This window comes from Nyctibius grandis, chromosome 6 (genome assembly GCF_013368605.1).
Source record: "Nyctibius grandis isolate bNycGra1 chromosome 6, bNycGra1.pri, whole genome shotgun sequence".
NCBI lineage: Eukaryota > Metazoa > Chordata > Aves > Nyctibiiformes > Nyctibiidae > Nyctibius > Nyctibius grandis.
The window spans coordinates 81,938,795-81,966,792 of NC_090663.1; the positions used below are offsets into that span (position 1 = coordinate 81,938,795).

Here is a 27,998-nt window from a genome sequence, read left to right on the forward strand (position 1 = left end):
TTTACTAGTATAAATGAAGCAAACTCATTAAAGAAAGCCATGTAGTGTATTCTATTAATGATCCTTTTAGCCATGTCAGTAGGTGGAGTCTGATAATTCTCCTATTAAAGACAGTTGGAGTTTTGCCATTATGCCAGATGAGAGCATGACTGGACCAATGGTTCTCACAAGAACCCATAAAAGAGAAAAGAGCATGGCACCCGAACCAGCAATTTGTAATATTTTATTTTGAGACGGACAAATCGCAAAATCCTTGGCTCAGTCCTCTGACAATCCAAATGCTTACAATAGTCACTGAAGACATTTTCTAAGAGTATGGGCTTTAGTGTTAGAGTGCCTCTGTGACCAGAAATGGTCGCCCCTCAGCGTGTAAGTTCTATGCTTTCAAATAAGCTACTTGCATCAGCAGTGAGTGTTTTTCTAGGAAGGGGATTCAGCAGGTACCCATGCAGTTCTGTGGGAATTAAAAATTGAAACTTTTTGTTTTGCTAGCGTATTTTTTCTTAATTTATCTGAATAGTTACTTAATCAATAGTTTCAAAAGATGGCAGAAGAAATGTTACCTGCTCAGGTAAAATAATCTGATTACTGTTTACAGAGAAACTTTCTGCTGAAGAGATCAAACACCTATAATAAATGTTCTTCTCTAGTTTAAACTTAAATGCTGCATTGTAACTTCTAATTTTACAAAAAACATGCATAGTATTTGCTGCACACAGATTATTCCCCTGTGCTTAGCAATTTGTTTGTTCTAATGTGTAGATAGGATTTTACAAATAATAATAATAAAAGCAAGGATTTTTATAGATTGAATCAGTGGTTCCTAAGGATAGTGACCTGCCACTAGGTCAGAAGGAATTGAGATTGTCATAGTTGAGATGGAAAAAGGACATAATCTATGTCCTATTTGAAAGCAGAATTTATCATGTAATATGTAGTTCATGCTTTGTACTTTTGCCTTATTAGAAAGGCACTGCAAGTAATTCTCTAAGAAAGACAGGCATAGTCCCACAGTTGGTTCTAACTTCGCAGCCAAAATGTAAAGCATGTGCACTTTTCTTTTATGCTTCATTTAATATGCTAAATATATATGGATTGCATACAGACACTTAGGAATAAGTAACTGCTTAATCCACTTGCCAATAAGATACAAATGGTTATCATGCTAAAAATATGCTTACAGAGGAATTAGCAGTGGGTTAGCAGACTAATTCCAACACTGCATATGAAATAGCTTGTTGCTACAGTATATCACTGCACACATTCAAGCACCTTTGACGTACTGCTACCAAATCCCCAGACAGGATTCTTAACATTGTTGGGGAAGAGCAAGCAACCAACAGAAAAGTCCCAAACGGATAAAATAATAAATAAAACAACCATATCTACACTCAGTTAATTAATATTGGATCCAGTTGCAAGTTTTCATGTAGACTTCTTGGACACATTTTGAAGCTGACCTCTGGGTAGGGGAATCAGAAGAAATAGCATGTTCACTTCACAGTCTAGAGAAGACTGACAAAACTGAAAGGATCATGTAACAGTTATACACATGCTAGTGTCTGTCAAAATCTCTTCTGCAGGCAACATCAAGCTTTTCTACTAGCCTTTTTTATTAACTTTTAAGAGCAGTGGCATGGCTTTGATTTTAGATGATGCAAATGCCAACACAAAGTTTTTGCTATAAAAGGAGAAATCCACAGGATTCCCTCAGACATGTGCAAGCAACTTGCTTTTCTTGTTAATATTCTGCAGATTGCCTGTGAATATACATTAGAAGAGGAGTGGAATTCAGCCCTTTTTGGAGATGTAAGTATTTTTAGTTGGACAAAGTAATGAGTTAATTTGAAAGTGGAAGTCTACTAAGCAAAGTTATTCAGCACAGTTAAGGCATGGGTATAGTCTTGGCTCATCACCAGGATCATTGTATTACCCTGAAAAAAACATACAAAGCAATAACAGAAATATCATTTAAAAGAAAAAGACAGAGGGAAAGTTAGAAAACTGCAGAAAAAACTCCAAACACTTTTTAATGCAATCCAAAATCTGAAATTGTTTAAAGTTACAAAAGATTATACCCTCAGGCAGTGCAAATGATTAGATGAGACATACTTACTTGCGTGCCTCGCCCTGTGCTTGAGAGGTCTGTGATCCCTTTCCGAGTGCTGGTCGTCTTCTCCCTGCTCTGTGCCTTCTGATGAGATTGCAAAGGAGAGGAGGGAAGGAGGTGCTTCTGACTGCCCTCCTTCCACTTGAGAATCAACACACCCCCTTTCAGCTAGAGACCTGGGTGCTTCCTTCTCCCTGTCCGAACAGTCTAGGATCACCTCCACCCTGGGGAGAGATGGAGCTGTACCTTGGATCCTCTTGACCTCTTTGCCAGTGCCACTAGAAAACTGGACTACTTTGTTTGACCACTGGATGTTGCCCTCTTTCATGCCCAGGGGAATTGCAATTACAGGGCTAGTCCTGTCTTGTTGTACACTGGGTCCTCTTCCCGAAGGGGTGCATTTTTCTGCCCCTAAGAGGGTCACAGCAGGAGCATTGGTGCCCTTGTGTGCGTCATTTGAGAGGGACAACTGCAGCTCAACCGTAGCACCTGGCCTTCTTTCTTCTGTCTTCCCTCTGACAGCAGCCTCATCTGTCACGAGCACTTTGGAGGTGCCTATCACTTTAGGAGTAATTCTGTGGCTTTGTGTGGTCTCTTGTTTCATTTCAGAAAAGTGTATGTTGCTTTCTCCTACTCCCTGGTGAGTCTCACTGTATATCTCTGTGATGCATAGATCTCCATGGGATCTCTCTTTCGCTGTGTTAATTTGCAGTGTGGTACTCTCCCTGTAGTCCTCATTTTTTATGTTATCGTGCTTTGCGTTTTCTCTTTCAGCGCTCAAGGTTTCATTTATGCCGTTGGAGGATCTGCACATACATAAACAAGTAATTCAAGAAATTAAGCTGCTGTAAGCACAGCAATTGTAAGTACAGTTACAAAAGCAAGTTCTGTATAGTATTTTTGCCCTTCTGTTAATTGTGGTACCTCCTAGCAGGTCCATTTAAGCAGAAGAATTTTCCCAGAATGTAGAGATCTTAAATTGAAGCATCTTTGTACCTTTCAACATTCTTCAACTTAACAGTTCAGTAAGAGGGAAATTACACTGCTGCAGTAGAACTATGATCCTACTGCCATCCTTCTGCAATGTTGAATTATATCATTCCTAACAGCAGCATGCTTTCACAGACACATTTCTGTTATAGTGTTTTCAGACAAATGCTGCTGGGACTTCTGGGACAATACTTCTTCATATTTCACATGTGCATGAGAAAATTAACTTTGCAAGACACCAGAAGAGTGGTTAATTTTTGGCTCTGTGGCGGCTACTACTGCAACTGTTTGAGGCACCATCCTCACATACAGTTCCTGTCCCAAAGAGTTTACTCTCTAAGGAATAGATAAGTCCTGGATGACAATCAGAGGGAGAGGAATGAATACTTATCTATACATTCAAAGAATTCCAATGAAGATTATCATCCTTATATACCATGGAATAATTAAAACATTCTGGGCCTATTCCAGTGATCGAGTGAAAAAGGGTAGTGAACCCATACAATATTTCCTAGTTATTAAAAAATATGTATTTCTAATGGGCAAATATTACTCTGACTTCCTGAAGCCTACTATATACCTCAATGTAGCTCCCTTTTTTTAAACTATTCATTCCCCTGGCCCAGTTAGGCTGTTTTACTGGTGTTAGGACTCCTAGTGTACTCTCTAGCTTCTTTTTTCAGTACTCTGGGCCATACTGACTACTATTAATTTGAGAAGAAACCATTTCTGTACAGCAAGACTGCAGCATGTTATTAAGGCTTTCTGTTGACTAGAAGGTAGCAAAGCACTTTTTCAAATGACGGAAGCAGTAGGTATCCTCAGTAAAGTATTAATAGCAAGTATGATGGAGATTTCTGAAAACAAAAGTGGGTCCCAGGTGTTCTGAAACTTTGGAACCCCCTACAAAGAAAGGCTGGAAGAAGCAAGAGAAGGAATAAATCTGTCAGTCCAGCGAAGAAACTTCAATATCACTTGCTTTTCTAGTCATGCAGCATACTGTTTGTAGCAGTCTGGGTCTGCCTCAAATAGCATAAAATGTGTAACATCCATTAAACCACATATGGAGCTACATAAAGGTCAGACAGATTTTAATTTAGGGAGCTCCTTGTGAGTGCTGCTGGATTCCATCGTATTATGCTATTTGGATGATCAATGGTACTGCTCTTAAGTAGAGATAAATTGCAGAAATCTGTAAACATTTCCTTGTAAGATATGAGACTGGGGGCTGGCCAGCTAAATGTCAGCCTTTATTGGTAGCTGAGTGATTGTGTGTATGTGTGAGAGACAAAGATTTCCACCTTAAAAGGCCCTTCCTACTTATGGATATACTTCTACTCTATATAGACATAAATGTGTATCCATGTGTCAAGAGGCAAAATACTGGGTCTGATCTCTTTTTTGTCATTTAAGATGCTGTTTTGTCAAATTATTATTTTTGTTTCAGGTCTTTCCAGCTCACTGCGGGAACAACACCCTTGGTGTAATTCCAGGAAGGAAGCAGAACTCATGGAGTCAGCACAGCAGGGTTTGTCTCAGAGTCATGTTTTACTCCCTACATGGTGCATTTCATTTTGGTATGCACTGAGCACGCTTCCTACTTCCCCCTAGAAATTTTCTTTCTAGACTCAGCAGTAGCCCAAGAGGTGCTAACACTGATGTGAAAAGGGCAGGCTAGCATTTCTGTTTCTGTCCCCACTCTCGATGTTTCCCGGATACATCTGTTCAGCATTTGTCGGGAAGGTCAGTAAGATGCTCTCCCACGTGGCATCTGGAGAGTCCCTGCCCTGCAGGGTGTTTCTTTCCTCTGATCCTGTAAACCAAAGCTTTTGTGGGCACTGATGGTCAGTAACTGATTGTGGTTTACAGGGGATTGGGAAAACTTTTTGTAGACATCAAAGGCCAAGTAGCATTTTAAAAACTACTTTAAAAGCCTAATTTTTCTCCCAGTAAGCTTAGTAAGAGCAGAATTAGGCCAATAATGAATGCCTATGAAAATCTCATCCGTCATGCAAATAGTTCAGGAGCAGTCAGAAGCTTCCTAAGGAGAAATATTCTTCCCTGCCAGCGAAAGATGCTTGGATGTAAAGATCACCATTGGAACACCACTTTAATTAGGCATTATTCTTCCCTCATGATTTCAAGTGTTTTCTTGAGATGGCTGCTAACAAGTGGCTACTCAGGAAAGGAAGGATTTGTTTCTCATTGCTCTCAGAGGATGCTAAGACACTTCCTGAAAAATCCTTCTGGTGGTCGTGCTGAGAGGGCTACTACCCAGAAAGGAGGTGGCAGGAGAAGAGAAGTGTTTCAGTTTATTGTCCCATACCCTGGAAGATACTGACAGTAGGGGCTGGGAGTTGGGGGAGATGAGCTGATGAGATGAAATTCAAAGATTCTCATGGTGGATTCCTTTAGAATGTTTTAGTCACTTTCAGAGTGTTGAGCAACTGCAATTTTCTTAAAATTTCTAACAGACACAGTTTTATTCCATGAAACACTGAATTATGTGGTCTAAGCACTCTGTTTTGTTCTGATTTTCAGGACGTGTCTTGCCCATTCACCATACATTCAAGCAAGGGCAACGGAATGAATGGAAGATGTGCTAGAGCGTACTGTGGCCTTCAGACCAACTGAAATATCAGTTATAGAGCAGCAACAGGCAGGAGTCAAAGCATATGGAGCTATTTCTATCGCTGCAAAGAAGACAGCTGGTCAGCCACAAATACCATTTTTACAAGTGCAGTTCCAGTAGTCATGTTATGAATTAAAAACATAAGAATGCAGATATCACGAGGAGCGTTCAAATGGTACACTGCTGAACCAGAAATGAGAGCTATGCACTATGGACAAGGTAAGCTGTAATCCTCAGCTATCACTGTTCCCCTGACTTCATCACATTGATCCATTACTCAGCCTATGACAACATGCACAGACAGGCCATGCAAAATGTCTGTTATAAATAAAATGAATACTTCTTGAGAGTATCTTGTTTTGAAGGCAGATTGTAACTTTGAACTACTAGACACTTTAGGAAAGTTCCTTTGCGTGGGTTGCAGAAACCACAGAGGAATTTCACATGCTATTTAGACATCCCTGGTAACCAGAGACAAGTGCCTTTTTTGCACCAGAGTCCTTTCAGCCTTTCCAGTGACACTGCTCTGTTAGCTGTTGTGATGAATCCTGACCCCTTCTGTCCCCCTGGTCCTTCCTGCCTGTGGGAGAGCAGACACAGGGAATTACAGTAACTCAAGGGGGAGCCATAATTCCTTACAAGGAGCGTGGAAGTCTCGGGTCTTTTCTTTGTCTTCTTACCCACACTGAAGGCAATTCAGAGTTCATCTTGTCTGAATTCACAAAGTCTGGGGAGAATGTTCTTACTGTAGGTGATTCTGAACTCAAGATTGAATATATTACACCAATGACAATTACAGAACAGTCATTAGAATAGACTGATGGGCAGTGTGCAGTAATGCTTGCTTGCAAATTTACATGAAGGTTCTCTAAGAAGCTCGAAGCATTTTCAAAGAAAACTGAAATTCACTATCACTATTTATAAATGGAGATGCTGAGACCCAGAGAGCTGTGACTTGCCCCACCTCATCTAGTGAAGTGATAACAGCTACAGAAATAGAATTCATAATTTCCAGACCCTCTCCCCCTCCTGACTAACGCATTTTGCCACCCAAGAAGACCATTTGCCATGTCATCATTGAGGCATATCTGTGTGACACACTTTCTCCATCTATACGGCCTTTGCTTTTTGTAAGCCTCACTTCCATATCTGTGGGGAATAACAACACTTCACTACTTCAAAGCGGTGGAAAGAATAATTGAACGTAAGACTCTGCAGTATGCAGATAAGGTAGTGGAGGCCTTGTAAGTATTTTGAATACTTAATAAGAAATAAAATTATTACATTTGGAGACTGTACTCTTAATTCTGTGCCTGAACTGTACCGTTAGAATTATATACATTAATTCTTTCAGATCAAATACTCTCTCTTCCCTCCCTTTTCCACACAAACAAGCAGAGTTACAGACATAGATGAGGACTGTCAGAAGCTCACAGTATACGTCTGCAAAATGAGTGCCTTCAAAACTGGCATTTTCCATATGGTTCACTGAACAGAATTGCACCAAAGCATTCTGAGCATTCCTGTACCTCTTGATAAGCATCTGCAGGACGTCAGTCAGGCTTTCCATCAGAACAATAACTTCAGCATAGGTTAAGTCTCCGCAAGGCTTGCCATTGATAGACACCACCTCATCTCCCTCATGCAGTCCAGCCTTAGCTGCTTTGCTCTTGCTGCGAACCTACAATGAGTCAAAAACAAATTCCACATTGCACAATTAGTGTTCATTTGAAAACAGCAGCAACCGTGTCCTCAACTTTTGTCTGTACAGAAGAAAAAGGATCACCATTATTGTTCACAAATTTCTAGTAACACAAATGAATAACTTGCCAAGTTGAGGTTCATACTGTTCTGGCCAATATTAACAAATACAAAAAATTCTGCTTTACTGAGCTTGTGAGCTAGATGCAAAACAGGCTGGAATTTGTTTTTTAAAAAAAAAGGGAGACGTAAAAGTTTGGACAACAATCAATTGATCAGAGTTTAGCAGAAATGCAAAAAATCTTATTAGTTTCTTCCAAAATGAAGGACTACTAGAGTTGAAATCTATGCCAAGATTTTAAAAGAGTGTATAACTTCAGGCTTCTCTGGGCAGAATGTCAATACCTACATGCTGTTAGAGCTGTAGGTATACAGACTTCTGGTATACTGGACACATTTCCTTAGATGCCCAACTGTAGGTTTAGTTGCCAGACTATAAACACCTGAATCGCTGGAGATCCTAAATCCATGTTTAGTCATCTGAGTAAGTGCCCTGATTTATTAAATTAAGATACGCCTGTTATGGTTTAACCCTCCCCATTAAGTACTCATTCAAGAACCTCACACAGCTCTGGTTTTGCTGTTTCACTTCTTTTTCCACTGGCAGCATGTTCTAACTTATCATAGTCTTTGTATAACAAAACTTAGACAGCTTTAACACCACTCAAGGTATGCCATACAGTTGACTGCTGTTTTTGAAGTACATTTTTGGCAAACAGTATGTTATATTAACCAGGATGCTTGCAGGATTCTATTTTAAAATGACACATACACATAAAAGGGCTGTCCTTGGGTTCTTCGCTCTCAATCTTCTGCCAGTTGGTGTCAGTACTTCGGCCTTATACAATATTCAGTTGGTGGGTCGACACATTATCCTTATTAATTCTCTTAGCATTTTCTTGGAAAATTTTTAAAGAAGTAATATAGTTCTACTACACTCACTGCAGCGGAGTCAGTCCACGCTGACTCTGGGAAAGTTAGTTCTGAGATACACCAGATTTGAGGATGCAGCTGTCCCACAGACCCATGGAATTATCCCCAATATACTATTAGGCCACTGGTCTGGTACCTAAGATGCATTTCTGGAGGCAATTTTTAAAAGTTTCTTGGAGACAGGATGATATGTGAAATAAAGAGTGAGACTGCACGTTCTCCTGTGGCGGGGCCATATATCTCTGTTGTTTCAATTTATACATACCCATATGTCATATTATGGCGTTTAGAGCAGTGAAGAAACAGAAGCCTGGTGCATACAGGAGCCAGCTTCTACCTTGCAGAGTCAACACTTACAAATATGGAGTGGTATGCTGCTTTGTTTATCTTGCCTTAGGCAAGAGCATAAACATCCTTGTACTTTGGGAAGAAATGACAGTTTAAACAGCGTTTAGAATGCTTTGCTTCATAGATGCGCTAGGATTTGGGTTGAGGTTTTGTTACCGTTTTTTTTTTTTTAAATAGGAGGATATGCTATTAAAATTTTATAAGACATCTTAGGCCTGAATGTAAACAGCAATTATAGCAACATGTGAACTCTGACATAGCATAATATGATACCTAGATGATGAGAAGAAAACTTGTTTCTGTTTCTTTATTAAATGTCTGAGAATTTGGGGTCAGTTCTGTCATAGATTACCCTTACAGCTGTCTCGGGAAAGAAACTGTTACCCATTCCATAACTTCAGTGATTTCTGTCAAAAAGCAAAAGTACAAATGTACCATGTTATTAGATCTACATGAATGGCTACACAGCTCAACCAATTTCATAATTTTTTAAATAGACTCCTTGGTAGCATGCAAAGAAAATAGACTAGGGCATTGAATTTCCTTTAAAGTTCTTGAAAGGGCCTCTCAGTCCGTTTTGCTGCTTTGTGAATTGTTGAAGGATCACAATTGTGAGATATTTGGACCTTCATACGAAAACTCAGCGTCTCTTTGACTGGTCACACAGGAAAGAATTGCTGTACCTCACTCTCTGGTAGCATTTCAGTTCATATAGCACATTAGAGCACATTTCCTGTCAGTATCATATTTCCAGGCTTATCCACATAAATCAAACCTTTAACGTGATTTTGCCATTGCAGGATCCCACTGTACATGCTGTATGTATTAATGGTTCTCCTGACTGTAAGTCAGCCTTTTTTCCCAGCCTCCCCCAGAGACACCTGTGCCTCCCAAATTCTAACAATGTGTGTATAAAATCACCTACTATCTTTTGTGTGTGTGTGTGTTTCTGTTGGGGGAATAAAAGGGAGGAGAGAGCACTGACAAACAATCAGGAAGGGCAGGTTGTGTAGTAAATTATAGCAGGTTTCTGCTAGGGTAGAAACACTGTCATCATTTGTGTTATCTTAGCTTCAGGATATCACCAGGTTACTCAGCAATATGTAGACTGCTTTGCCAGGCAAGCTGTAATTGTTTCTGGTTTTGTTTATTTGTCTTCACTGGAAACCCACAAAAATGAACATGTAATTTACTCATGTAAATCAAAACTTTCCAGATTTCTGGGGATAAAAAAAAGAAAAAAGACCAACCAAAAAAAAAATCCCAAGAAAATTTGTGGAAAGCAGGATCTTCCTGGTAAAATATGTGTTTAGTGGACAGTTTTCTCTCAAAGGAAGTTTTGGCAGAAAGCCTTTGACAAGCCCACTGGGAAATAAAAGCTGCCTTTGTTAGCAAAAATAAAACTTGGTCACATAGGGGACAGTGAGAAACCTTCATCCAGTTTTTGGGAACTTAAAGCAAGGCATATTTGGTTGTAAAGCAGAAGAGATTCTTCCAAAACTAGGGATTGCTCTTGCATAGTGCAGCCCAGGCTTCCTCAGTTACTTGGTTCTCCTGTCTGCTTTGTCCTGGAGTTTTCTTTAGGAAAGAAAAGTGTTTTTTCCCATATTTTTTTGTGAATGAGATCTCACTACTAGAAAAACAAGTTTGTAAAGATTTTCTTAGTTTTTCAATGCTTGCAATACTGGTATAACACAGCAAAGCTGAGCCTGTACCATTAGTGCTGAACCTGTCAAGACACCAGCTGCTCCTGGGGTATATTGAAGCATTTTAGCCCACTTTCCCCTGGTGCTACCTGGATTGCTTTTCTGCTCCCCCTCGGTCAGGACTCTTCCTTTTTATTATTGAAGTTATATATCATGCACTCATTAGAATGCTTCGGTTTTCTTCCAGTCACAAAATTTCCAATGAAATGGCAATGGAAATATTTACTCTGAATTCCAAAAGTTTTAAGGAAATCATTGTACAAGGTGTATTGGCGTTGCAGCAATACTGACCTTAGTCAATGCTGTGCATGCTCTGCCCATAAGGAGTTTTAGATTTCTGAATTTTTAACAGTATTAAAGTGTTGTATATAGTTGTACATAAAGACTACAGGTTATTCTGAGCCATTTGTTATAATATTCTCTAATTTCAGGTGTTTAGATGGCTGTTGCTAGGCGGTGTGAAGAACAGTGCTGGATTACTTGGACAATTTACCTGAATTAGGTAATTTCTTTTTGTTCCCAGATTACTCCTATATCCAGAATTTCACGCTATCAGGAGTGCCCTTTGCTGCTTAAAATGTCAAGTGCTGAGCAATTCCTCATATCCACAGAGTTGTTATTCTTCAGGGAAACTTTCTTTGCTTCAAAAAATATAATTCCAATGAAGCTAAAAAGCTAAAGTAGATGCACCTGTTACTTGTTGTGGCTGCAAGTGGATGCACAGACAGCAACTGGGGCTCAGCTTACTAGCTGATGATCTTAGTTGTGTGTCTGAGCCCTATAATAAGCAGATCAGAGAGTTGAGGTATGTTGGACCTGATAATAAGGTCAATGAGTTGTAGTTTAAACTGAGGAAAATGGACTTGAGGACACTCTGCAGTGCTGGTTCTCCAGTTGCACAACTAAGAAATTATTAGGATATTTCATGGTCTTGCTTTTACCCGTGACTTTTGGGAAGGATGATTTATATCTTAATCTTATTCTGGTGTGCTGCTTGGAGTACACACCTGTATCTGGGATGTGTGTTTAAGTGATGTGCTTCAGATGTGGTCTGACTGACCAATCAGGCCTAATGATTGCTCAGCCCAGCTGAGCCACCAATCTGAGAAAACGAGCAATCTGAGCATGTGCACAATCTACCCAATTTGTTACTTAATGTTCTTTAGTGTCTGCAGCACTTCTTGAACTGTTGGATTTAATCTAAAAAGTCTTTCCAGAAGGTGAGGTAAGATGTTACTCTTTGATTTTGTGGGAGTGCTGCCATTGATTATCACCAAATTAATCATTAGAAAAGCTGAACAGCTGGTATACTATTATAGTAGTTTATGCCAAAATATGTGATATAGGATGTTAAGCTACAAAAAGTGAAGGTACTTTTTAACTTTAAAACCCATTGATCTAGTTGTCTGAAAGGTTCTGGCTTTACTTACAAACTCACAGCTAAAGCAAAACTTTAATCATGGTTTACTATGTAAAAGTTCATGGGACATTCTTGCAAAGGGGTGATGGTACTCTCTAGTTATTGTTTTACTTATTGTTTAACTCTGTCTTTGGTCAGCCCTCCTGTTGCACTGTACGTGTGAAATCACACTTCTTGAGCGCACTGGTTCAGTTTCATAGCTGTTTTCTCCTCCATCCCATAATGTTCTCTTCGTAGTATATTCAACAAATGCAGTTTGGTACAACTTCTTATACATACTGTTGTGGGAGGGTTAAAGAACATGTTTGACCATTTATATATTGACGGAGCACTTGTGCCGTTTGGAACCAGAGAGCAGACTGATCTCAGGGAGAAGAAAAGCCTGCTCAAATTCCCACAAGCTTTGCCTAATGTACTCGTGTATCATCTTGCTAGTGGTTGCCTTTCTCTGGCAGAAATCCAAAGTTAGCAGCTGAAGAAGGGATGAGATAATGACCTCTGAAATATTGATCTGGTATGCTGGCGACACAGCAAATTTCCCAATAGTGAGCTTGGGTGCAGCACTTAGTCTGTTATTCATTTTGTACAACACATGTAGTGTATAGCCTAACTATAGATTATCCTTTTTTGGGGTGTACTACTGCATACTTGTAGTTGATGTATCAAAACTAAAATGTTGTGCTGATTTTCTGTTTTACTAGTGCTGCTGGTGAGTTGGTGAACATGTAACAAGGAGAGGAATGTGCTGTTGCCTCTCAATAGTGTGGCTGTGCATTGTCTGCTCTGTTTCCATTCACCTTTTCTTTTTGCCCTGCTTGAATAGTGACTGGCTTTATGCTTCCTGGCTTATTTTTAAATTCTAACCAACTTTTATCTCTCCGTGAACACTGTAGCTGCGTTTTCATTTCTTCTTTCCCACTGCCCCCTGTGCAGAGAGATAATTGAATTGTCAATGCTTCTTTGGGATTGAGAAAATAACGCATCTTTACCAAGCGTTTTCGTATATAGTTAGCATCAAAAGTCTTTTAACCAGTATAGCTTATGGCCTGGAGAAAAGAATTTCTGTGATTATAAGGTTAAGGGAGAATAAATAGAGAATAAAAAGGCTATATTATCTGCTACCGAACAGTTTGAGGCAACACTGGAAGTACTACAATAGACAGTCCTTGTGGTAAGCATATCCACTGCCTAATCTTGGGCTGAACTCGCTACTGATACAGCAGTGGAACTGCTTTGTACTTGCACTATTAGTATGGTCCTCAGGCCGTGCACTAGGTGTTTCCAGTAGAAAAAGTGTCACAATTCTTATACTAAAGTTGCAATCGAAGGACAGGTAAATGAAAGGTAAAAATCAAAAACTGCCATCTGAAAGTACTTACCTTCTGGTGGTGCTAAGATAATAATAGGGTATATGCACACTGTTACAGAGAGAACAGTGTTTCTAGCTTAAACTTGTGGCTGCTGGTATAAAGCAGCAAAGGTATGTGAGAAGTAACTAAAAAGGTGCAGTAACTAAAACATCAATAACTAAAAACTGACCTGCAGTTCAGTTTCTTTAAAAAAAAAAAAGAAAAAAAAAAGTCTGGATTCTTTTTCTGTTCATCCCCATAAATGAGAGGGAAAGGGGGAAAAAGTGGCCATATGCTTCCTCTTTGTTTAACGGAGAGATACATGATATGAGGTATATTTTAGTCCATTCTGTTGAGTTTGTATCACATCATGCAGTGCTGTAAAACAAAGATGTATGGGCTAGCTACAGAACTAGAAAGTGGATAACTGTATGAGGAAGATACTGAAGAGGTACGCCTGAACCATGCCAGCAACTGCCATCCTCTAGGAAGAGGAGTTGCAGGTCCTTGGAGGCAAATGGAGGGGAAAACTAGAGGAGACAGAAACAGAGAGTGGGGTGCTGGAGTCAGTCATACAGCTTTAACCGTAAACCAGAACAAACTGAATACATACTGCTACGTGGTTTAGGAAGGAGCTGCTTTAAATTTCTCAGACAAAATCTGTGGTGCCATGGCAAGTCCTTTAGAAAAAGCATGTTACATCAATGTGATTGCAAGTTTCCCTGACAGAGTTAATCTTGTTGGGAGAGAACTCAAATACGCGATCTTCCATAATCATTAACTGCATATTCCTGATTCTTGACTCTTCCATTAATACAGTCAGAGCTGATACCAGAACATATAATTGCTTGTGTTTAGCCTTTTAAAACACTGACCCACAACTTGTTTTTTCTAGGCCTCTGACACACAGCACCATGTTTTGACTCAATGAAAATCAGCATTAGCTATCCAGAGGCCTGCTGAGATGGCTTTCCAACCTTCCAGATGTAACTTAAAGAGCAAAAGCTCTTACTGCTTTTTGCAGCATCATCATGTTTGAAATGGGCTGATGTGGATGCTCTTTTCAGTTACAGGTGGCAGTGTGGAACTGAGATTCCAGACTCAGACCAAGACTGGAGGAACAGCCCAAACTCGGGCATTTTTGCTGTGATGAGTAAGGACGTCAGGTGGCAAATAAGCACTGCTCTTGAGTGGGTTATGCTGGCAGAGCCCTAGGGCCTAATGTGGGGCTAGTAAGCATGCATACTGTTTGCTGCATTTCCACAGTGGAAACTACGGTAAAGGGAGGGTGTCTGTGGATCCAGGCTGTGCTATTTTGGCTAATAGTTTGTAATTTGAAATCAGTTAGGATAAAATTTGCTCTGGCTTATTTATCCATGCTGGAGGTTGGATGGGCCATCCCTCAGTCTTGACTGGAGTTGGGGTTATAGGCTCCAGAGCCAAGGCTACCATTGGCACTAGCACAGATACTGCAGTCAGTGCTGAGAGGCCAACTTACTGTCTCTGGTTAAGGCAGAATAGTTGCCAAGTTAAGGACTCGACTGGTTTGAGTTCTTCTAACTTGAGGGCAGTTTGAGGGTTTCGGTGCTACAGTGCTACTCATTGCTTCTAACTCACTCCTATAATTCTGGGCAAAGGGACAAGAGCAGAGCAGTGTTTCACAGGGAGAAAGCTTGCATTCAGCCATGGTTAAATGGGTCCCAAGTTTAATAGGTGGTTCCTTGCTTTGCCTGGACTGCTCTGGGCTTTTGTGAAGTTTGGTTTGTCTCAGGAGAGCGGAGGTGGCCTTGTGACTTTCAGCTGCAGCTAGTTTTCCTGTACCTCGGATCTGTAAAATAAACTACATAATCTAGGATTAACTAACTTCTCAGAAGTAGTTTATGAATGAGGTTTGAGGCAGATTTGCAAGTCCCAGCTATGACTGATTACAGAGCAAGCAGAGCCATTAGGCTGAGTCTGGTAATTTGCAGTTTTCTACTAGACAACGTTTGGCTGGCCTTTGGCACAGATCTGAGCAATAGTAGAGGGTGCATCATCCCAGGAACATCATTGGGAGCTTCAGACCACCTTTGGCATCTTCCTTGCTGTGGGTCAAAGGTAGCAAGGAAGAGAAGAGAGTCTATTTGAATAAGAGCATAGACTCTATTAACATCTGGAAAGTTACCCAGCACTAAGAGTGGTGCTGAGATGGGAAAATCTTTCTGTCTTGGTGGGAGAATGGTGAGTTTGGAGGGAAAGCGTTTGCTGGAGATCTTTGTACTTTCCTCAGTTTAGTCCAAAGCAAGTTTGTGTAATTTGATGGCTTGTCCTGTGACCTGCCTTTCAGACTAAGCAATGTTTGGGGAGGACAGGGGTGTGTGGGTTTTTTAGGCAGGTGGGGGGACAACTGGCTTCTTAATTAGTGACACACAGGCCATAAATCCATCCTACTAGCAGGCAGATGAGCCACTCAGCTACTAGTGTGCACTTTGTCAAACCCACTCATTCCTAGCTTCATATCCTGTATCAATTACTCTGTCCTGTGTGGCTCCTCTGTCTCATTTTCACTCCATTGGTCATCTGCCCAAATACACTTGAAGTGGGGGGACGGGCAACAGGCAGAGAGGGAAAGGAGGGAGGGTTCTCATTACAAATCTGAATATGAGATGACACATTTAATCCTTAGAGCAGAACTACTCCAGTGACAGTTAAAATGAAGTGGTTATTCAGTCTCCTCAGTCTATTCCCTGAAATGGTATTGTTTACGACAATCCCTTAACATTATGTCATGAGTTTGCAAATATACAAGCCTGGCATATGATCATCCTCCTAAAAGGAATAGCAAAGGCAGCAAGAAGAAACAAATGCCGTCTTGCAGGTTTCTGTTTCAGTGAGGGTTGTAGCTATCACTGTCAGTGATGTCAAGGTTATACTGAAATGTGTGCCCAATGATGTATTTCTTGCCAGTTGCCTCACTGCCGAGGCAGCAATTCAGCAATTCAGTCAACACCAGAAGGATCACGAAGAGGTAACTAGAAGCTTTGCCTCATTTCCAATGCAAAAAGCAGTGGCACTGTATTTATTATGAGAGCTTTCTGTGTGTACAATGCTCAGCACAATTGGGCCAGATCTTGAATTACAAGGTAGGGGGGCTTTTGGGACTACATTAGCACAAATGAGTCAGATTGTTCAAAGAAATCAAATAACACAAGCATCTGGTAAATGCAGCATCTAGATAATATACATTAAACATTATTGTACTGTGCACAAAGAAAGTGGCCAATGCCTCATCTTCAAAGGAAAACACAAAGCTCCAAGTCATTGGAGAAGTATGAATCAAACAGTGGCCCAGACTCAGCTGGGAGCTCAATACAGAGTCTGAGTTCCAGCTCCCATTACTTGCAGTCATCATTAGCTGGACTGTTCAGCTACATAAAAACTTACAGTTAGACTAAAAAAATGGTCCTCTGTGAAAGCTGGTAGCTTTATTTACCAGGATTTCACATTAAACTCCACATGTTCTTCTCTCTTGAACTATTTCTGTTTCTTTCACTTCTCAAAATAAGTCAGCTAGACTCAAGCATCTCTACTTCCCTGGAAAGTTCTGTACTGACCAAATGTCAGGACTGCCTATTTCACTGTTTCACCCAAGTTTCACTATTCCCTGACATTTCTCTACTTGTCCGATTCCTCATATCTTAGACAGTTTATGGACAAATTCATGCTGGCTAATGGCTTTAGCCATGAAATAGTTTCAGACAAATTCCCCAGGACTCACTATTTAAACAAACAAACAAAGCATGCAAATTCCTTTATCAGTGTTCTAATTTACTTAGCATCCCTCACATTTAGGGTGTGATGTTTTGAAACAATCTTTTAAAACTGAGAGCAATATCAGGCCAACCCATCTTGCTGCTTAGAAAGGAAAGCTCTGCTGAACTGGGTAAATGTTTTGTGAATGCCAATACAAAGGTTCGTGTAGAGGCCTTCTGGTGTCACCTGGCTGCTGTCCTGGACAGCTCCTCTTTTGTGACTTTTTGGGGAATTTGGATGTTCAGCAGCCTCCTCTCTTCCTGGTGGCTCAAATAAGGCTGGCTGGGAAAGCAGCAATGATGGCTCAGAGGGTGGGTGTACACCAAGGATATCCATGCCTACCAGGGGAGGTCAGTGATCCTGATTTGCTCTCCCAACAGAGGAGACAAGGTTTCTGTGCTTGTGCTGGAGGCCCTAATGAGGGGGAAGATGGTGGCTGGAGACTCTCAAGAGATGTTTCTGAAGCTTCCAGGGAACTAGGAGACAAAAGTATTCCCTCTGTGGGCTTTGCCACTCACCTGATAACAACACTCAGCATGTTATTTAGACCTGTGCTTTTAATCAAACAATTAAAGCCCATAATCTGCCATGAAGATTTCCTTATCTAAGTCTCAATATTTTTGGGCTTAGCATATATTCAGAATTTACCTTAGTTTCATTCGATCAAGCTTTAAAATGGTGATAGTTGAATTGATGCAAACCATCACATAAAGTTCTTCCTTCTTTTTCAGTGGCTTAGTCTGAAATGCCTTTAACCAAAGATAATTATAAAATAAAAGGGAATACACATCTATTGCAAAGATTTCCTTTGTCACCTGCTCAGTCCCTTCTTGTGTAGTCAGTCCTTGAACCCATTTGTTAATTTGTGCATGTTTCATAAAACTGACGTGGAGATTAGTATTCATGAGCAGCCTTTCAGCTCTTAAATAAAATACTGTGTAAGGCTGTATATCAGAATTCCAGTGTGGGGCCAACCAGAGTAAAAATGAAGTACCTTGCAAGTAGAGCATGAGACTTGCCCTGGAACTGAAGGCTGAAAGACCCTCTCTCAAGGTAGGCTAGAATCATATACACGTCTCCTCATTTGGATTTTAAGATCAGTACTCGCTTGTATTTGTTAATTTGGAAATAACAGTACTTTCAGTTTCATGTTAAATGTGCTGACGGGAATATTACAGTGATGGAAGAATAACTTTTTTGGCGTGGCAAATGGATAGTTGTAGTCAGAACACGGAGGAAATGCTGTTTTACTCAAAGTGTAACTGTGGAAGCTGAGCCAGATTTCTGGCTCCCATGTCAATAGTCCATCTGTGGCAGTTGCCCTTGCACAGTCGTGTCTGAGCAAATCTGACACAGAGGTGCTGAGCTCTATTTAATACTCCCGGACTTAGTGCTCTTAAGAATTAGACCTCCTATTCTGACAGTCTCCAATTCAGGCATGCTGGCAGAGTTGGCTTTTTCTGTCCCTGACTTCAGTAAGAGCAAGTTGTCAGCATCTTCAAAAGCTGGACCAAAAGGGTTTGTGTTCCCCCTGCCCTTTCCTTTCTGTGTATGCCTGAGAGGAATATCTGCCTAAGAACTGCTACCCTGACGTGTGATATTTCTGTTTGCTTGTTTTCATCTGTCCTTCTGTCTTCACTACAAGTGTTGGGCTTAACTCAGGGTATCTTGCCTGGTCAGGCAGTCTGGGAAAGGCTGGCAGTTGTGTATGAAGGCAGCCTTCATACTGGGGAAAAGAAAGGGTGTTATTTTTGCAGAGCTGTAAATCCAGCACCTTCTGACAGTGCTACATTCTTTTTTTATTGCTTGTTTCTAAGAAACTATTGCTGTAACAGCACGGGCTGCAAACAACATCTCATTTACTCAAAGTTCATGACAGGACAGGTCGTGCATTTTGCACATTTGTGGGACACTTGGAAATACAGAGCACACTTTCCAAAAGCTTCAGCTTGAAATGCAACAGTTTCCATGCTGCCTGGAGCTTCAATGTCAAAAAGATTTCTATTTTTAGAGAGAGATTCTACTCAAAGAGCTATATAAGGCTGTGCTGGGGAGACTTACTTTTTTGTAATACGTGAGAATACTTGTTACTCAGTAGGGGAGAAAAATTCTGTGTAAAACTGGAAAACAGAAAGATATTCTGACTTGGATGTCTTTTGGGGGGAGAGGGAACTGAGATGAGAACTGAAGACCCAGTATTTGGTTTTAATATTCTAATTTTTCTCAAGCTCTTGAAACAATTTCTTTAGCCATTAAAAATGTCAGAAAAGGCTCTTTATCACGAGTGATGATGCAATAGGGAAGAGAGTTCCAAGCACAGTTTGGTGCCAAAAGGCAACTTATTATGCTAACAGGTGACAACACTGGGAAAACCCAACAAATTACTGTCACGTCCTTCATGGGAAACTAGGTAAAACTTGATGTTACAGACTCAGTCTTACCCACTACAGTTTTCTTAGTTATCCTGAGTACAAAGTGCACCTAAACTGATTGGGTGCTGCAGGAAAACAATCAGATAGAGTGGTCAGGTGGGCTAAGAACAGTAGTGACAGTTAATGGCAGAAGAACAGAGCACTGTCTGAAATGCTGGCTTGCTAGGGAGCCTTCTTCTGAAGCCTATTTTTTCCTCACATAGAATCATCCAGCAAACACATAACTGTTACTGTTAATCTCTATTTTTGTATGAATATATAGGAAAAAGATCTGAACAGAATTGATTAAACTGGTGTTTTCAATTAACTTTCTCAATGTCATTTCTGCGGCAATTTTAAGAGGAACGGTTTGACTTCCAGGGGATACTTTGTCTATGAAGCATGGGAAACTTTCTGGTCTGGTCAAACTTTCAGAGGCAGCCCAGGTAATATTGGTTTTAGCAGCTGTTGCCAATGTTAGCACAGCAGTTGGGGCCAATATGGTTTTGCTTGAGTAAGAACTAGATGAGGTAACAGGGCTAAATTAAGGACTCTGGGTCCATTTCTGCTGTAGTCTGACACAGCTCCTGTGATGAATTCTAAATTGGAGGCAGGACTGAACTGATGCTGGTCTTGTCTTGGGTTTCTGCTTCTGTTTTTATGTGGTCCAGCTGACTGTGACATAACCTGTTTGGCTTCAGGTGAATACAATTATGAACAGCTACACTATCTGAATTGGGGATGAAAAAACACAGCAACTGAAGTGATGTTGCAGAGCATTCCAGTCACATAAGGAAAGACAGCAGTCTTGTGTCATGCAGAAGATAAGACGGGGCAGACTGGTGGGTGGCAATGCAGAAGCATAGGCAGCAATTCCTGAATAGTTTGAACTAGGGAAATTCCTTCATCCACCCAATGCACTGAACAAGGAATAGCAGGGGAAATAACAGTCTCTACTTTGATGTTTGTTATTCAGAAGAAATAAAATTTTTGACATTGAAATGTGCATTCAGAATGCTTTTGAATACACTGGCATACTAGTCCTGGCTTATACAAAGTACAAGAAGCAGTTCAAGTATTTTGGGGAACTGCTGCTCTAGCTGAACTGTTGTGCCCACGGGTACCTTTGCAGATTTATTGGTGAAATCATCTTTCTATACTAACTATATTGCTTTTGAGTATAGGGCAGGAACAGAATTGGATGGCACTGCTGGCATTGTGGGCATTTGTTATGGTGTAAGTACAGGGACTGCACCTAAAGGAAATAAATGAAAGAGCTCTGTTGGCTGGAGAGGGAGGTGAACTGTACCAGCTCCCTGCTCTTCTGAACAAAGCAACACTGCCCCGCAGCGGCACGTGGGCAAGAACTGGAGTGCTTTTTTTGGTGCAGACATACCAGAACAGTGCACTGTTCCTTTGGCATTAGAACATCTAAGAGCCAGGCACAAGCTATAAAAAATTTCAAGGTAATTGCAGGAGTTGTAAGGGATTAATAATGATAAACTTAAGGAACTTCGTTGTAACTCTACAATATGGTTCTGCTAAAGGCCTTTTGCAATGTCATACTCATCCCTGGAGTAGTGCCACAGAAACCAGCTCCTCGTTCTTCCCAGTCTGTGTTGAAGTGCCTAACTCTGCTTTGAGCCGAAACTTTCTTCTCCCTCGCTCCTGTGAAGTGGCTCTATACCTTCCCTTGCCTCACTGAGAAAGCACCCAAGAAATCTTCCCATGGCAGTCCCCTCTTCCTTCCTAAATGTCATCAGTGCTGCTGGCTTACTCTGCAGCAAAGACATGTTCCTAATTTGATCCACTTTGCAGCTGTCTCAGGCAGGAATCCCAGGCTGCCTCTCCCCAGTTCCTGAACAGTTTCCTTCTGGGATTAAACAAATCTCTACACTGTTTCCCAAACAAGTAACTGGTTGAAGTTTTGGAGATCAGTTCTGACTTTTGTTGGCTATGCATTCAGATGGCAGTGAACTTTATCCTTGTCGTTTTTATTAATAAACCTGGCAATTTTGTGATATTGAAAAGATATTTGTTAAAATGTTGTACATCTGGTCAGTCAGTTGTCTTAATGTATTCTCAATTAACGTTCTCAGTGTGATTTCTACTGAAAGCTTCATTCTCTACTTGTAAGATACTGTTCTGCGCTTGCATTTGTTTTTATTTTGTTAGCTGTTGTACAGAGGGAGATTAGAACTGGTAATTGCTAAATAAATAAAAACTTTGATCTGATCAACACTAAGTGTTTAATAATGACATAAATCTATTATATACAGTATTTCCATTTGTAAAATATAAATACAAATACATGAATATACAGATACCTAGTCCAAAGCAATAATAAAGGACTGTAAGCACCAAGGTTAGCTTTTGGACCAGAGAAAGGGAAGTCTTAATTGAAGTAAGCTCTCTTTTTGTTTGTTTACAGCAAGGTATATGAAAGTGCATCACGTGAGCTTTTTCCCCTACATTGGCTGGGTATGTTGAAGAAAAAAAGTTGAAAGAGCTGAAAACCAAGGAGACGTGACTTCAGACGTGAAATTTTAGTCATCATCGATTGATCATCTAAAATAGTGAGTACAAGGATACATATTTGATCATTCAGATTGGCTTATCTTTCTATTTTATTTGCAAACTCTTATATTAACTTCAAAGTTTGATAGAATACTCTTAGAAACTGACACTGCAATTTTTTTCTTTAACTTTATTCTAACATCTCTCTCATGCACCTCCAGATAAGCATGCTTCTGTTCTCAGTGCACAGTGTTCTCCAATCATGTCAAACAATAACATATTCTGCAAGTTAAAGGCAAAGAAGTCTTTAAAGGATATAGTGAGGGAGGTAGAAAGCCCAAGCTACTCTTGAGTCTGAAAAAAGCAAGAGTCTGAAAAAAGCAGGATCTTCTTACTGAAATGCTGCTGTAGGAGGCAAATAAGATTAAGCAACACCATGATGCTGTAAACAAACACCATCAGTCTCTAAGTCGTGATTGTACAATGGTTTCATCAGGCTGCCCCTAAATAGCTGAAAGTTAACTCAGCAGCACAAAACACATGTTACAGAAACCAGCTGTATTGTGTGTGTGTTTGTGTATGCCTGAATTTAGTTAAGGGTAAAGATTTGTTTGAAAAAAAGCCACTAACTTCCAAAATATTTATAAATATATTACTAATCCTGGAGTTCTTTTGTGTAACTGTTTTAGAAACATATTTGCCATAGTACTTGTTTTGAGAGTCCAAGAAGTGAAACAAACTGGGTAAAAGAAATGAGACTGGGAGAAAATGCTAAATAAGTATTTTTCTATTAAGTACTTGTAAGTTTGGAAAAACCAACTGTCTAGGCAATGCTTGTAACTGTTGTATTATTTATTCAATATTGCAATATTTAAGATACTAGAATGGTGGGAACAATGTAATGTGGGCAGACAAGCATTTGAAAAAAAAAAAAACAACCCAAGAAAACCCCGAGGGTGGTGGTCAATATACAGTCCCCAGTAGGAGCTGTGTATATCCTGTTGCCCAGAAAGGTGGAACTCAAAGCTTACCACAGTCACTCTGCATTAGCTATCCCCAGTGTCAAGGAAGGCTACTCAGTTTTTATGAGGCCAGCCTTCTAAGTGTGTTACTCATGCATCTTATACTTGTAGTCTCGCTACAACCAGACTGTAGCAGCTCCCTTTTGCTTCTCAAGTGTGCACCCTTTAAAAATTCCCGTCTCAGACTAAATAAAGATGTCTGATAATTTCTTGAATAGTATGAAAATTTCTTTTGAGAAGAGCAGAAGCGTCTTTTGGGTTTTGTATCCTGGATTTTTCTTTTTCCCTTCCAGTGTCTGACTTCAATATGGTCTTTAATGACTTCCTTTTGGAAGTGTGTTTGTATGTGATCATATGTGTTTGTCATTAAAACTATATATGTAAACGTCATATATATAATGAACACCAGGTAAATGTGGGAATTTGGTGGCCTTTCAATCTACTATTCTTGCTTTCCTGTGATATGGAAAAAAATTATGATAAAAAATATATAGGATTATCATAAAGCATACATATAAAACCATAGCTGACTATTAGAATTGTACTTTAACTAGTTTAACATCTATCTCTAGCTTTATAAAGTTGATGTAGATTTTTAAAGTATGGTAACCATTCTTTTTAATATGGTGGTCATATTCCTTTAAAGAAAAACTGTACATCAGAACTGTACGCACACAGGATGTATTGTTCTGAGATTTTACTGAAGAGTTCGCTTTCATGTTCAGCCACGCAAATACTAAATGTTTGAACAGGTCATCAAGTTTTCCTTATTTGGAGGAAGATATTTTTTATTCTAAGAACTGTTAGAAAACATTCAGTAGTGTGTCAGCAGAAATAGCTGGCTACTGTCTGCATGGCACAATCCTCAGGGTGGGGAGTTCTCTCTATATATCTTTGAGACCACCAAGATAATAATGGTTCTGTGCAGGTGATCATGTCCATGGTGGCTTTGGACTATATACACAATATACTATTGTGTATAATAGTAAATTTTTTTGTTAAAGTCAGTATGTAGATTTCCGTGTTAGAGGTCTGGCTGCAAACCACATGTAGGCTGTAACTGACGGGAGGACAATAACTGATCTCGCCTGGGCTCTTTAGGAGGTCTTGTGACAAAATAGAAAGTAGTTGAAGGAGCTGATAGTGATGATGAAAATAGCTGAAACTGTCATTCACCAGCCACAGGTACAGCTAAGACACAGAGTAATGTCTAAGAGGCCATGCATTTTGCTAGCACAGCATCTGGAGAGGGAGGAAAGACTGATAGCTACCTCGCAGGGAATGGGCAGCTTTCAATGTGAGTGAGTAAAGGTGGTTTTCCAAATACACTCTGAACATGGCTGCTTAAGAAGCAGCATCAGTGAGGACTCTCAGAGAATGCAGAGTATGGTAGTTGCTTAAAATGAAATCTATTTTTACAAAAAATGCACAAAACCAACCCTCAGCGTAGAGTACTTCCTGAGGATTACTAATTGGCTGGTGTTAGCTGCCTCTCTTCCTCATCAGTTTCTCTTGGCAAGTTACTGTGATCCCCAGAACATCTGAAGCTGCAGTGTGACACTACTTGTATATTTTGAACAGTGAGAAGTGCTCAACAAGCTGTTGAATTGGGATTTGCATATTTGCAATGTGAAATTACACTATTGGAATAGGTGTGAGGATATTGTCACCAGCTGCTATCCTGAGATAAAAATATACTTGCCATTTTCACCTTGTTACTGCCCTTGTTACTGTTATGCTTCTCATGAGCTCAATGACCTAATTACCATTACATTATACCATTACCTCTTAAATACATCAAATATTTATATGCAAGTGGCATGGTTTTTTCAGTACCATCTATGCTGTACTGAAAATCCCCCTGTACAGTAAACACAGTTCAGAAGCTGCTTGCATTTTAAAATCTGGATGTATATATCATGTTGATCACCATCAGAAGGCACAAATCTCTCTTTGAACAAGCTGACTTAGGTATTAAATGTAGGATGGTGGAATTCCATATTGCCATTTGACCTCAAGGTATATTACCTTATAGTAAGGTGAGATATTATCCTATTTTAGTGGGTATTGAAAAGTTTGTCCAGAGCTGGAACATATATTTTCCATTGTCCTGTATAGCCACACCCAAAGTCTTGGTTTCAGATGTCAACATCTGATTAGTTGTCTAGGTACCTTTATAGTCAATGATGACTAAATCTGACTTTAAGTAAACACCCATGTTTCATCAAATGGATGTATTGACTAGATCTTCATTTACGGTTAGGTCTGAAGTTAGGGTGGGGTTTTAAACATTACTGAAGATCCAAGACTACGTGTGTCAATTTCTTGATAATTACTGAATGTTTTTACTCCTGTTGCTTGGGTGCACACATATACTGTGCCCTTTGTACAAAGCAGTATAATGTAGTTCAAACATTTTACTTTAATGAGATAATAACAAAGACCTTCACTCTAATTGCATGTTATTTTAATGGAAAGCTTTACTACTAGTAAGAAGTTTATTTCTCCTTAAGAAGCAGGTGAGACTACTATTTTCTTATTACAGGTTTTCCAAGTCAGATTGTGTTACAGAGAAGTTAAGTATCGTAGCAGAGTTCCACGACGCAATCCACGAGAGGGCTCAGAGTAAATGCACGCAGACCAATATGGTCGTTAAGCAAATCTCCTTTATTCGCGTATCTGAGGGTACATTTATACTATTTCACTACCGTGCACGCTCTGTGTGCGTGTCGTCTTAGTCCTAATTGGTTAACATACCTTACATGTACTAATATGATTGGTGAGCATGCTTTGTCCACGCGCCTCTATATTAGTTCTAATTGGTTTATGCTAACAGGCCATACTATGCTGTTATGACATTCTTCTTGTATCAATCTTGTTTCGACTTCTACATATTTCGCTTGTCTCAGTAGCCAAGGTCCTTGCTCGCCGTTATGATTGGTCAGTTCATCACCACCTACTACCACCCCCTTGGACATGGCTCGTTCAGTACGTGACCATTGTCTCGTAGAAACCCCACAGTTAAGTTGTTCCCTAATGGCTTTACTCTCACCTCAAGCAGTAGAGGGCAGTGAATCCACTATAAAGAAAAATAAAAATGTCTGATCGTAGGAAAATTATTATTCTCTTTCCTTACAATCACACTTCCTAGTCATTCCCTATCAGAAATGGCCACCGTAGGGCACATGCAAAGTAAATTACAAATCTGTGTAGGTATCATGATGATTTTTTTTTTACTTAATAGACCCAATACAGGCACAATTAGATAAACTATGATTATTTTTTAAGTAACTGTTACTTGCAGACCAGAGTACTGTTTGCTACCCTGCATATGTAGTTTAAAACTATTCTATGAATTTTTAGTTTTTATGATATGTTGTAAAAGGGAACAGAGAAACAAGGCAGAGGGGGGGGGGAAAGAAAGGGAGATAAAGCCAAAATTAAAACTGAGGGAAAGTAGTACTGAGGACACAAAAAATATATATTATCTGCAGTTACAGTTCTGGGTGGCTTTTTGTGATTTTCAATATCTGAATATTTTTTGTCAGAAGTGAAATAGGAACACTAAAAACTGTTCAGTTGGGGGGGGGAGGGGTTTTAAAGGAAAAAAAAAAACTAAACCAAAAACCAATCAATAAAAAACAAACAGAAGGCTCGGGACTTTTCCTTGTGAAAACACATTCTCCCCAAAATTACTGAGTTTAAAATTCGGTTTTCTAAAGAGGAATATTTTGATATGAAATGTTCAAGCAGCTATATTAAAAGCCATCCTAAAATGATTTCTGATGGGCGTATAGCACATTCATATTGTACATTAAAAGTATCACTACTTATTCAGTCAGTACCATTTTCACATTTCCTAATATGATTTTTACAGTCTCTTTAGACTAACAGTATGAATCAGAAGTTTGATCTAGCTGAGATAGGGACATTTTATCTTTTTTTTCTTTTTTTCTTTGTCCTCACTAAGTCCATTCTGATACAGCGTTTTTTGTGCTTCTGTCTTCTCACATGTTATTTGATGTGGGGACATAAGGATTTTCACCAAATCTCTCTAGGAAGGAAAAAAAACTCCATAGGATTAAAAATCAGCTCTTATCATTAATGACAGATCTCCTGTGAGTTTCTGTATTTCCTTACACAAAGCATACCACACTTTATTGCAACAAGATTCCATCTTTGATTAGAAAACTATTAATGTTGTGCTCACAGACACCATAGAAGGATTTTTCTTACAAGCCTTTCATGGCATTTATCATTGTCTGGCTGTACTTTGCAAGGTTAGATCCTTTAGAAAACAGTATTTTTTTTAAAAAAAAAGTCACATTCTACATTCAAACAGTGTTACAGGCTTATGTCATGGATCCCCTTCTATGACTTTTTTCATTAATCGTTCAGTGAAGCAAGAGTATACACATAAAACTGGCTAATGAGAGCCCACTGGGTGTGATTGTTGCCATTATAGAAGAGCCACATTCAAAATTATCTGGAAAACGGAAGATAAGTGAAATTATGTAATTCATTAGAGTAACACAAACTGTTCCACTTCGGAAAGAGAAATGGAATTTATAAAAACAACCAGTGTTTTGGTGACACCAGTTCAGCTGCAAAAGGTTCTGGAGGACGTTTAGTGTGTTTCTAAACTAAATAAGGGAAGACTGGGGCGGGAGGTAGGTGGTAGGGTTTTTTGTTGTTTGTTGGGTTTTTTCCCTTAAGGAAAGAGGGAAACATGATCCTGGGCCATATTAATAGGATAGCTCAATCTGGAGAACATGGGAGGTAATTATTCATCTTTATTTGGCACTGTGAATACTCTGTCAAGTTCAGAAAGATGTGGGCAAATTGGAAAGGGTCCAAAGTAGATCAGCAAGTGTACTAAAGGAGTTAGAAAGCATGACCTATGAGGAAGCTGTGGAGGAATTTAGTGTATTCAGTCTTTCTCTTTTGGAAAAAAAAAACAAAACCTCACACCAAAAAAAGAGAACTTTAGAGATGGGAGGGAGAACT

At 39.7% G+C, this 27,998-nt stretch overlaps 1 protein-coding gene and 1 long non-coding RNA gene across 2 annotated transcripts in view; one reads left to right on the top strand and one right to left on the bottom strand.

The window, feature by feature from the left end:
- SYNPO2 (synaptopodin 2) overlaps positions 1 to 27,998 on the bottom strand; it is an 85,886-nt gene that overhangs the window by 20,484 nt on the left and 37,404 nt on the right. The window contains exons 2-3 of the mRNA XM_068402755.1: positions 7,262 to 7,413; positions 2,117 to 2,916 (exon numbers count right to left, since the gene is read on the bottom strand). Of these exons, the coding sequence (XP_068258856.1) occupies positions 2,117 to 2,916; positions 7,262 to 7,413 (952 nt within the window). The remainder of the gene's footprint in view (positions 1 to 2,116; positions 2,917 to 7,261; positions 7,414 to 27,998) is intronic.
- Positions 2,326 to 6,031, top strand: LOC137664584 (uncharacterized). The gene is made up of 4 exons (XR_011048358.1): positions 2,326 to 2,661; positions 2,885 to 2,972; positions 4,548 to 4,628; positions 5,642 to 6,031. It is a non-coding gene; the product is annotated as an uncharacterized lncRNA (long non-coding RNA).